Source organism: Struthio camelus, chromosome Z (genome assembly GCF_040807025.1).
Source record: "Struthio camelus isolate bStrCam1 chromosome Z, bStrCam1.hap1, whole genome shotgun sequence".
Lineage (NCBI taxonomy): Eukaryota > Metazoa > Chordata > Aves > Struthioniformes > Struthionidae > Struthio > Struthio camelus.
In genome coordinates this window covers 9,877,415-9,890,067 of record NC_090982.1, presented here as the reverse complement: position 1 = coordinate 9,890,067, position 12,653 = coordinate 9,877,415, and the positions used below count along the sequence as shown (strand labels likewise).

Genomic DNA, 12,653 nt, shown 5'->3' with positions numbered 1-12,653 from the left:
CGCCCCGCCGGGTCCGAAACACAGCAAACACACCTGCCGCCGCCGCCCGACCGGCGCACAGCTTCGATAATAATTACTAATAATTACTACTAATAATCAACAATAGTAATAAAATAAGGCGAGCGGGCCTGGCGCGGAGCCGCCGCCGCCGCCGCTCACCGTCGCACTGGTAGCCGGCCAGCCCCCAGATGAAGTCGGTGCAGCAGTGGCAGAAGGTGGGCTTGGTGAGGGTCACCCTGCGGAAACCGTGCCCCGGCGGCAGCGGCGGCAGCGGCAGCGGCGGGCGGCTCCGCCCGCCCAACACCGGGCTGGAGGCCGGGCTGCCGCTGGCGGCGCCGCGCAGCGAGCGCGCCCCGTCTGCCATGCCGCCCTCCTCGCCGCCCGGCCCCGCTCCCGCTCCCGGCCCAGCCGCCGCCGCCACCGGTCGCTTCCGCCCGCGCAGGCGGCGGGCGCGGGGCGGGCGCGGAGGCGGCGCCCGGCGGGGGCGGTGGCGGAGGGCGGCGCTGCGCTGCCGCCTGGCGGCCGCGGCGCGGAGCAGCGCCTCGACCCCGCCTCCCTCCCTCCCTCCCTCCCTCCCTCCGTCCCGCGGCCGCGACGGCTTTCGCTCGTGCTGTGTCTGTGTCCTTCTGGTCGCTGCTGTGGAAGGCAGAGCCTTGCCTACGGTCCAACAAAAGATACGGAGGGCACAGATGGATGCTTGTGCATTGCTTATCCTGCCTTTTCCCTTGGGAGGGGATGCCCAGGAAAACCCCCAAACTAAAACCCAGCTCCCGTGTCCCAACACACATGAGGTTACAGTCCAATGAGGCCACCAGCTCTGCTGAAGGACTATGGCCACAGTCCCCAGGCGCTAGGGAGGAGATCTTGCTTTTCCTGCTGAGCAGTTTCACACCTTCCGGCTGAAGCACAGTCGGGTGGCGGGTGCATGCCAGGCACTGCCGCCCTCACTGGCAGCCAAGTGTCGTTGGGATAGTGGCTTCATTCATGGCTTTGTCTCTGCAGAGAGCGGGAGGCAGGGAGAGGAGGTCAGGAGCGCGATGCAGCCAGACGCTGCGCCGTCGCCTGCTCCTAGTGATGCCTAATGTCATACAAAATTCCTCCGTTCTCATTCTTAGCATGATATAATTCTGCTTCTTTCAGAAGCTTCTAGTGAGATCTCTTCATTTGCTAAAGTCTTCTTACTCCTCCCAGATAAAAATTATGTACAGGAAAAGTTCCAGGTGAGCATCAGAGAAGTAAACAAAGTGGGAGAACATTGAAAAATCATGAGCTCCAACATATGAGGTATTTAAATCTAAAGCACTGTTAGTGGTAAATACGCACGAGTGATATGGTTGTGGCTCACATAAAGCAGGCCCGAAGGCCTTATCGCCACTGCTGATTCATTATGATCATTATGATAAATACACAGGAAGAAACTCCGGAGCAATGAGGCAGAGAAAAGAAATGGCTGTGAGAACGTCTCCTTCCTCATTGCAAATAGGTTACCATTTAGTTTGTCATTCAGAAGTATGAAGCCGAAACAGTCTTCCAGTTTCTTATCATTGCTTTGAACTGGATAGTTTTGTTGTCCATATCTAATACAGTGTTGGAACGCACAAAGCGTTTCAATCTCATGAAATTTTCTGATTATGTATTGTGTGAAAAAGCTGATTTGCCATAGATTTTCTGCCTTGTACTCTGAAACATTCTCCGCCTTTATTGGAAAAGATAAATATCTCTGCCTAGCAGTCTCTCTGCTTTATAACACTGCCCATGTCTTTGTCCTTTTGTGCTCACTCCGTCTTCTTTTTTTTTTTTCTAGTTTTGAATATCTCCACTTGCCTGATTGTGTCCTAGGCCTCAGCTACATCATAAATGAAAATCTGCATTGAACTGCTCAAAACAGGGTCCAGCTATTTTCATTAAGCCACGACAGTAAAGAAACAGATTAGTTTAGATTTTTAGCCCTGAGTATTATTTATTTGTACTTTGGTTAGAAATTTGATAGACCACCCTGCTGCCTGACAGATGTTACAGTCATCAGATTTCTCAGCACTTTCTAGTCTGTACTGATCTTACTTAATATCCTTCCGTATTATTAATAAGGAATACAAGAAGGTACAAGAAGGATTTGACCAGTTCTAAGAGAACGAGTAAAAAGAACTTGGAGACTAAAAAAAGCATAGTAGGTCTTTTTGAGGTCAGAGAAGGACTGAATAGTTAAATGCAAAAGCTTTGAGATAGTTCTAATTGTTCCTAAAAGCGTAATTTAGAAAACACAGTAAAGATATTCTAGAGCTTTATGGAGTCCCAAATATACAGGAGGATAGGGAAGAGGGAAGCAAAGGGAAACCCTTTCCCTGGAAGATGAATGTGCCCTCTGAATACAGTGAATGAACTGAAGCCCACAATGACAGCTCCCGTCTTCAAAAAACGGCCAAAAGGACAATCCAGGGAAGTACAGGCTGCTCAGCCTCATTTTGATCCTTGGGAAAATCCTTGGCCTCTTGGAACACATTTCTGGGCACATCAAGGAGAAGAAGGTGATTAGAAATAGCCAGTATGTATTTACCAAGGGTTAATGATGCCTGGCCAACTCGATTACCTGCCATGATAGGACAACTAGTTTTGTGTACAAGGGAAGGGCAGTGGATATCATCTACCTTGGCTTTAGCAAAGCTTTTGACACTGTCTCCCATAATATTCTTGTATCCAAGTTGGGTTATTATGGTCCAGATGGGTGGACAACAAGATGCACAAGAAGCTAGTTAGCTGGTTGGGCTCAGAGGGTTGTTGTTAATGATTTGTACTTGAACTCTACCTGGAGGTCAGCAACAAACGGAGAACCCCAGGGGTGTCTCCTGGGACCTGTCCCATTTAACAAGCCAGAGGAGGCAAGAAAGCACACTCTTGGCAGGTTTGCAGAAGACACCAAGTTGGATGGAACAGTCAGCACACTTGAGGACAGAGCTGATATCCAGAGGGACTTGGGCAGGCTGTAGGAAAAGGCCAGCAGGAACCTCATGACATCCAACAAGGACAAATGATGAGCACTGCCCCGGGGAAGGAAGAACCCCTTGCGGCTATATAGACTGGGGCCTGAGTAGCAAGGGAGCAGCTCTGCAGAAAAGGTCCTTGATGTCTCAACTGGCAGCAAACTGAGCATGAGCCAGCAGTGTGCCATGGCAACAACCAGGGCGAAAAGCATCCTGGGCTGCTTGAAGCGGAGCACAGCCAGAAGGCTGAAGGATTATCTCTCTCTGCTCCACATTTGTTAGACCGCATCAGGAGTATTGCATCTGGTTTTGGCCTCCACTGCAGGAAACTCATTGACAAACCGTAGTGAGTTCAGTGGAGGCTCACGAGGATGGTCAGGGGCTGGAGCACTCCTTCTGTGAGGAGAGGCTGAGGACTGGGTCTCATTCAGCCTGAAGAAGAGACGGCTTTGGGGGGGGGGGATCTCATAGCAGCCCGTGAGTACTTACTGAGAGGTTTCTGAGAAGATGGAGCAAGGGTCTTTCCAGTGGTGCATGGTAGGAGGACAAGAGACAATGGGCATGATTTCAAAGAAGAGACATACAGACTGTATATATGGAGAAACTTGTTCACCCAGAAGACAGTCAAGCAGTGCAGTAGGTTGCCCAGAGAGGTTGTGGTGTCTCCATCCTCTGAGGTTTTCAGGATCCGATGAAATAAAGCCCTGAGCAACCTACTCTGACCTCACAGATGACCCTGCTTTCGGTAGGATGGACTGAGTGGCCTTCTGAGGTCCCTTCCAACCTGAATTATCCCATGATCCTATGATTCAAAATGTTACGCTCATCTGCTTCAATTGTGAATAGAATTCAACACACACACAAATACTATCTGTTTATAACAAATGGGCTGTGTTGTCAGCTGGTGTAAACCGACATGGCCCCTTGAATTTTATCTCTTTTTGCACCAGATCAGAGTTTAGACAATCACACAAGCCATCTGAATGCAGAAAGAACACAGGCACATTAAATTCCTCTTGAATACCAAGAAAAGGAAATTAGGACTGACAGAAGCAGTCTGCCATGCTCTCACATACGCACTTCAGTGCCTTAAACCAAGCCTAGTTTGCCTATATCAGGAAGTTAATCTTCAACAGTAGTTCCAAGATTTATGACAAAGGTTGCAATTAGATTAGAAATACCAGCCTTTATTTACATGGAGTTTAGTCCTGTTTGTCAGATTCCTTCTCTGAAACTGTCCTCGTTTAGGAGGGGAAACCCCTTCGCTGTGTGCTCATCCCAGGTTATTGTATTCTCACCTAGCTAAAGAGACTTCTCCCCTTGCTTTTCTTTAACAACTTGTCTACAAAGCTTCTTGCTTTGTTTCTTGCCTGTTCCATTCGCCTGTCCAGCCTTTCTTTTCCTCATAGACTGACCTCTTTAACAGCCTTCCTTTGTGCGGAATAGTCCTTTTCCTCTCTCTTGAGAGGCCTCACAGTCAAAAAGCTGAAGCTCCTGCAAACAGCTCTTTCCTGTGGTTAGAGGGAGTTATACTGAACTGCTTTTATGAGAGCATCAGAAGTTGGCACTCTTTCAAAACCCCGAGGAAGTAAATAATACATCCTCTTACACCGATGCGAAAATGCATTCAATGAACAAGTAATTCAGGTCCAGTATTGCACTCCCGCTGTAGGATAATCACCGGGTTTCCTTGTAAGAAGTTACCTGTGGTACGCTAGTTTTTATTATTATGGTGTAAATGAACATGTAACATTTTCGCTTTTTTTACATGACAGCCTCTCCACATACACATTTATATGCTGCAAGTAATACATGAGGATGTACTGCCTATGAAGTTTTGCTCGCAGAGGTCCTCCAAAAGTGTCTCACCAAACCTTCCCTTCTTTGAGCAACCCGTTTGACCCTTTGAAACAACAGCTTCCTGCTAAACCATCTTCTGACTGTCTTCAGTATAGTCTATATCCACCTTTGCTGCAAGCAGCCACAGGAAATGACAGCAGTTGAGGAGTAATCGTTCTTTCCATTTCACATGTATTCCCGGCATGCAGTCCTAGACAGTTGAGAAAAGTGAGCTCACCAGAGCTGTCAGACTGTAAATCTCATAGCTCACTAGAAGGACTGGATACAAGTTCCTGACTCAGAGGTAGTCGACTTAACGGTGAGGTTTCTACTTCCTATATGTCTGCAGGCAGGACGCTTATCCAACACCAGAAGAACGATAAGATAGTTGGGAGCAGCACTTCAATTTTTTTAACTACCAAGGTGCCCTTACAGGCAGGGCATATCCTGATCTTTATGAAAAGTGCTAGTTAAACTCTTTTTGAAGAAGAAGCATCAGCTTGCCTGAGCCGAAGAGGATGGAGTCATATGCAACTCACGTAACTGTCCATAGTCTTACAATGGCAGGAATCTGTGCAGCTAAAAAAATAAAAGCAGTTATCTACTTTAAAAGTGTTCAGAACAGAAACCTAGGTAGACTACAGAAACTGTCTGTTTCAAGGGGCTGAATCACAGCAAAGCATGCAAAATTGCTGTTACTGGTCAAGGTCACAGTCATAGTCTCTGTCCTGGTGATGTGAAGTGGGATCCTATTTATAGGAGGTGAGAGAAGTACTGCTTGTCTCCTATAGCTCTGCTGGGACAGAATTATCACTAGTTTTAAACAGCAGCTCCTGGCTGGCAGCTCAGTCTGATAAAACTGGTGTTAGGTTGGCTGGGTCGGGGCATTCTCAGAAATTGTAATCTCCGAGAAAATACTGTTTTCCTTCAGCGGTCAATTTTACATTCAGGTCTGCTTTGGGAGTGATTTCAGATAGTCCAGTAACATCAACAGGCAAAGCACATTACAGGGAAAAGAGAATTATTGGTTAACTGCAAAAATTCCTATATTCCCATAGATAATCCTCCTGCAACTTTTCCAGTGTACATGGATTTTGTGGAATTCCAGAGAGCCTTCCATTCAGAACCAGCCTTCCCACATACTCTAGCATAGACTACAGATAACTCCTGAGTAGGTGAAGAAATAATTTCTACCTTTGTGGTGTCATCATGGAATCGAGAGCTGAAAGAGACCAGAGGATTTTCTCTGTTAAATCATTGCTTGTGGCTCTTTCAGTCTTTCTTTCTCTCTCCCACTCACACGTGTGCACATACACACACATACGTATATTTTAAATGATGAGTCATCCGTCATGTCTCAATGGACTATTTCAGAAGATCTAGCTCATCCTCCAGGTGCAGTGAATTTGAGAGTTTTTTTCATTCATGCAGCAGTTGTTGCTCCACAGTCTGGTAACTGAAAGGGGGAACAAACACAGGTATACGGCTTCTTGGAGACACACATTTTTTTAAAACGAAGAAGTGCCACACAGAGATGAAGGCAGGCAAAATTCTAGAAGGATCAGTTTTCTATGTCTTGGCTAGATTAGCAAAAAGGGTCAAAATGTGATGCCTCTGAAAATATCAGTTAAATAGTTTTATACTCTGTATGAGGTACAATATTTTGCAGTACATGGTATGCTAGAACCTCATTAAACTCAAGTGATACAACTCTAGAACAGGCAATACAGCAGAATCCTCATTTTTTCCAAGTTTCCTGGCTTGCTAGAGGCGCCTTCTGTAAAAGGAGCAAGTTTTATGCCTTGATCTTCTGAATCATTTGCATATTTCTATCCTTCTGTAATCTCATTGTACTCTGCATATACTATAAACTTTGATGGATGGAAAGCATTTGAAATAATCGAGTTTGAGAAATACGAGTTCTGGCACGTTACCCCCATTTTAACGTAGGATGAGATGAATTTGCTGTGCTATCAATATTACATCATATTTCTACTTATTTAAGTACTAGAGTAAATTGTATCAGTGCTTTCCTGCCACTCAGTACAATGAAATCCAGTTAAACAACTCTTTAATGAAATGATTGGTTTTTAAGCCAATCATTTAGGAGTCAAAAGAACTGACAATAAATAATCCAAGCAGAGCCACAATTTTTATTTCTAATTACATTCAAGAGTTGGCTTTGTGCTGTACGCTCAGGAGAAGGTTATGCCCCACTACTCTGTCTTCTGTAGTTGTTGTAGCAGCTATAAAAACTCACCGTGCATTTGTCTCATTCTGTTTAGCCTCACTTATGCAATAACTGAGAGAAAAACTTTTTTTTTAATACACTCTTAAACAAAAGCAAAATAGTGTTACCATACTTCAGTACATCTATTTTTCTCTTCTGTTGTATTAATATGGTAGGGTCAAAGAGACTTTTACCCACCGTGAGAAATCCTGTCTGTTATCTGCCACATCCATTTTTTTCAGTTTCAGACTGGTTGGTTGGTTGGTTGGTTGCTGGCTTTTGTTTGCTTAGAAAAGGTCTATCTGCCCGCTTAAATTCCAGGAATATGAAAACATATTCCCTTTCAGCTGCCAAACTGGGTCACTCCCACCACCTGAAGCAGGACTGCACTCCAGGGTTACAAACCTTAGTAGCATTACTTTTTATTTAGAGCTTTCTCCCCTCGTGAAAAACATGCCATATCTGGCTCCGGTTCTTGCAGCCCTCTTTTTCATTCTCACCCCCTCTTCCCTGCCCCTTTCATTAATCCAATCTGTTAATTCACACTATCCAGCTCAAGCTGGTGGGTTCTCACCCTCATTCCCAAACAGAAACAGTGAAATGACCTTGTCCCTCATGGTGAGTCTCAAGTACAGTGCAGTTTAGGCACGCAAATCTCAAATATTTCTTAAATATCTCTTCTCCACCTCTGTTATTGCTATGAGCCCTCTTAATCGTAGACAGGTGACTAGGAGAAAAGCAGTGTTGCCAGGGACGTTGCGCTTTAAGTTATTTTTTGGTCCCAAGCCATCACTGCTTTCTGGTTTTATATTCTACAGGACATGTATTTCAAGTTTAATTTGCTCCTGTTGAGTTCACCTGACCTTGGTTATTACTGTAACAAAATTGAATTGCTATTATTCCAGAAATGCTAAAATAGTCCACATGGGGCAGCACCTTTTGTACTCTCCATCTGAGCTTGAAACTGAAGAGGAAAAGCAATTGTTACAGACTGGCTATTTAAAATGCTTTTAAAGGTGTCTTAAATAACTGAGACAGGATTTTGTTACAATTCTAAGTGCATATCAGTTTAAGATGTTCCACTTAACTGAGTATCATGTTAGGCATTCAAGATTTATCTTCCAGAGACTGATAGCTAGCTCTGCGTGGTTTCACCATGCAGGTGTCTCTAATAAATCTAAATTGGTGCCTTTTACACATTGTTTACAGAAGGATCAAGGCTTCCCTCCCTCGTGTGATATTTTCCAAAGGAAAAGTAAATACTAGGGAAGCATAACATTGCAGTTCCTGAAATACAGTCAACATTTATTCAATATGGAGAAAGAAAACAAGAAACTGTTTCTCCTAGTTATTTTAAGACACTTTTTTTTTTAATCTAGGAGTTTTAGAATCAACCAACTCCATTAACATGGTACTATATATTTTTGTTTCGTATTGTGTTCAATCTTCCTGGCATTATAGAAATCCCTGTTACTTCTGTGGCTGTGATATGTTTATTAAAAGCAAATGCTAATTGCTTTGGTTCATCTCATACTTACAGAGACATTGTTTCAATAAATTCACAGGAACAATCTATTTGGCAAAGATGATTTGTCTTCCTCAGTTTTTGGATATGGGCCATCAGCCCCTGACAGCTGCTCACATACACTGCATCCAAGTCTCTGTATCTCGCAAGGACTAGCTCAGTTCTTTGACTACACTAACTACATGGTGATACGCTATATATACAGTATACACTAACTGTATGGTAATAGGCATGCCACTGCTTATCCATGCTACTGGTGAGCAATTCTAATACGATGGTAATTTTGGAACAGCACTCATGGAGAATGGGGACAAATTAGGGGGAAAAATGTGTTAATAAGAGCTACATTAAGCTACAGAAACATGTTCATTGAGGAAAGACCTAACTCCAGAATACCGCCCATCACCTTATTCTTTTTACTCTTAACCCTGCTGTGCTTAGTGCTGCACAGTTAGTTGCTGCCTAAGGGAGAGTCAAAACTTTGGCTGAACAAAATGCACCAGGCATTCAGAAAAACCAAAAGTGCAACAGATGCAATACTGGCACTGTGTAATGGCTGGGCATCAAACCTTGAATATTACTTCAATATAAATGCTTTATATACAAGTAAAAATTGGAAGGTTATTTAATTGGAAGCTTAATAAAATTGGAAGGTTATTTAACTATTTCTCTGAAGTTAAACTTTAGTGACCTATCTAATAATTTTTAATCTGCTTCAGGTGGACCAGTAGTGACTGTGATCTATTACAACAAGCAAGTAGCCATCAGTTGAAAGAGTCCCCAGAAACAACAGGAAAACTTAAAACCTTATGAGAATTAAACTTACAGAAAAAGACAACAAAACATAAGGGTGATAATGTTTTTTAGAACATTGTTTGCTTTTCTCTTCCCCCTTGCTCCTCATTTTTCTCCACACCCACACCACGGACAGTTTACAAGAAAGAAAATTAAGGTATAGATTACAACGTATTTTGTTTGAGAAGCACTGGATAAAGTTATAGCATCTGAGTGAACTGAAAATGAGATAGCTGTTTGGTCATTACTACACAATTATGAAACGGCTGCAAATCCCACTGAGGACTTCAGAGAGAATCATTTCTCTTGCACCTTTTTTTGCCGACTATTGAGACCTGACAAACTTCTAGTCTTTAATAGTAGCACTTAGAAGAAGAATTAGCTTTTAATAATAATAATTTTAGAAGCATGTTGAGTTTTCTTTATACTATTTTCACTTCTCAAATATACACGTCTCAAAAAGACAAGAACAAATAGATAACAAATCTACAGACTGATTTACTGGAAAAAATTCTAGTTAAATTCTTCATGGAAATAATTTCAAAGGCACTGTGTCATCTGCGAAGAATGTACATAGAGAGGACTTAGGAAGAAAAACATGAATGGAAATTCAGAAAACATTGCCCAGCTTACTCAAAAAATCTCAGCAGTTACTTGAAGCATCATATCATATTCTACTCTTGTTCTGTCCAAATAAATACTCTTTCCACTTCCTTCAAGATGTGTGTATTGTACAAAACCAGATGTTCTAGAAATGGGGAGGCATTCACTTGAAATTATCAAAATTCTGAGACTTTAGTCTTATGAAATCCATAGTCTAGATCCAGCCAAAAGCTCACCTAAAAATAACATCAGAGTGCAGCACAATTCTGAGCCAAAACCCTCATCCTTTCTAGAGCATCATGGAAATCAAGCTCACAGTCTCTCAAAATCCTCAAATTTACAGACTAATTCTAAGTCTGAGGACAAAGCCAATGTTTTTTTGGACATGCACAATCTCGAATGCACACCTGAAGCACCACGCTTGAGATTCTGTAAGTTTAAAAGAATTTCTTCCACAGTTAAGGAGTGTAAGTGTATAAATGTAAGAATCTAAGAAAACATAGATGTACTGTATAGGATTTGACTTCACTGCCATTATCATGCATCCCAATAGGCATGTGCTCAGTTGGTCTATAAGCAATTCCTTTGCTTAGACATGGACTGTTTTAATCACTCGGTAATTAGGTGATCCTTTCTCAAAGCAAAAACTGCTTGCAGTGAGAGCTTTCAAACTACACTGCACGCAACAGACAGTATTGACTGGGAACAGTATTAGCGTTCAATGAAACTTTCCATCTCAGAAGCAAGAATGTTTTTCCAGCTCCATTTATCATTTCTAGCATACGTTTTGTTTGTTCAGTCCAGAAGCATAACAGAAATCTACGCATTGCTCTTTGCGATAACAGCAAGCATATCTTGAAAAGCTAATGCAATTAAGGAGTTATCCTAACCGTGACTTGAACTAAGACATTGTTTTGACAAGCTTCCAGGCAGTACTTTTTTAAAGGGAATAGGTCCTGAACACCTTTACTATGCAGAAGATAATAGGCTTCATCATCGTGGAACTCCTACTAATAGTTAGGAACATTTGTCAGTAATAGGCAAAAACCTCTGTGACTTGAGCTGGACCTGCTGCACTGTTGATGTCTATTTTCAAAATTTCTCTCCCTACACACGGCATTGAAAAAGAGAAATGACATGAAATTTCCTTTGAAGTAGAAAAGGAAAGTTTAGAATCATCTGTGACTTCTAAAGATGAAACATTTGAAAGGCAGATAGGGCTTTGAATAGCCAGGGGGAAAGGAGAGATATAGGGTTTTTCTTCTGTTGTGTTTTTAAACAAGAACATTGATATGTGGAAAATGAGGGATAATCATATAGGAAAGGCTCATGAAGCACTGGCTTCCTAGATGGGAGTGGCTTTTCTACCCCTCCATCACTTCAGCTGGTGACATCTGAACCAACAGAAAGTCCCGATGTTTATCTAAAGGGGTCACACACTTCTCATAGTGTTTGTGGACACTGGCACTTTCTATCCCCATGTATCTCATAATTGCTTAAACTGATTACTGCAGTGTTTTGTGTAACAAATCTGTTGGGCGTGACACTGCACTGTTGCGGACTTAAGGACATCGCAGGCCAGATAATCTGTGAAAACTACAGTTTTAACCAACACTGTTAGAAGCATAACTGTGTTCTTCCTGCACATTTTATTTTCTAGGCTCATCATGTTAACCCTGATCTTCTAGTCTACTACAGCCCACCACTATCTTGTTGTACAGCCTTAGCAGAGGAGGATGGTTTGTCTTTACAGGTAGTCAGTCAGTCCAATGCCTCCTGCCACCACTGCATCTGTACTTGAGACAGACGACGCTTGCATTTCCATATCCAATTGTTGTTGTATAATATAAAATATTAAGTTCTGTAAGGAACAGCTTATTGCTCCTGCTAAAGCAAAACCTGAGTTGTGGTGGCATTCCAAGTTTTTTCTTCCAATCCAAGTTCTGGGTTTATGGCTTGCATACCTCCTAAGTGTAAATAAACAGTATTTTGAGACTGGATTTCGCTAAACACATTTTCCTTTTGCCTGCTTCTCCAGACCACCCCTATTTCCCATGAAAGTAATCTAACTCCAACAGTTCCATTTTTGCTACCTGAGATGGCAGCAAAGGTGACCATTCTCTGTGTTTTGGATTCAGATATCCAAAGATAGCTGCTTTCTACCATTCATAGGGTGATTCAGCAATATATTTTCCCCTATATGGACCCTAAACACTGTCACTCAGAAGGTGATGCTCTCAATTTCTCCCTCATTCCTGCAAAACCAAAACCCCACTTCATCTTTTGCCCTAGAAAGGTTTATTTAAATGCCTTTTAGCTTGGCAAGGAGGGGGGCATATGAGTCTCTTCAAGTACACGCCTCAGATGGACCTTTCAGATCAACTGGTATTGCTTGGGTCTGACCGGGCACTATATTGCGCTCCTCATCTCCATCTTCATTTGGTTCTTAGATATCTCCATCACGTGTTTCTGGGTCCCAGTCCTCACTCACAACTGGAAGTAAGGTTTTCATTTCCTTTCGTCCTTTTCCTTCTGAAAGTGCTCAGCTTCTTGTGCAGCCCTAACTTGTGAGCCTGCTGAGCAGTCGTAGCTTCAGCACTCTCAGGAACCTGTTGCAAACATGTTATCCTTCGTTTATAGTCATCTTTACTCTCCTTTTCTTCTGAATCTCACCCACCTGTTT

General features: G+C 42.8%; 1 protein-coding gene across 6 annotated transcripts in view; it reads right to left on the bottom strand.

Annotated features, from left to right (window-relative positions):
* The window catches only part of DGKQ (diacylglycerol kinase theta), a 113,084-nt gene that overhangs the window by 99,135 nt on the left and 1,296 nt on the right, over positions 1-12,653 (bottom strand). For 3 of the 6 annotated variants that reach the window (XM_068928757.1, XM_068928758.1, XM_068928759.1), the window contains exon 1: positions 160-373. The exons of the other annotated variants lie outside the window; for them this stretch is intronic. In XM_068928757.1, coding sequence (XP_068784858.1) covers positions 160-364 — 205 coding nt within the window. In that variant the 5' untranslated portion in view covers positions 365-373. Of the gene's footprint in view, positions 1-159; positions 374-12,653 lie in introns of those variants that run through there. 6 annotated transcript variants of the gene reach the window in all.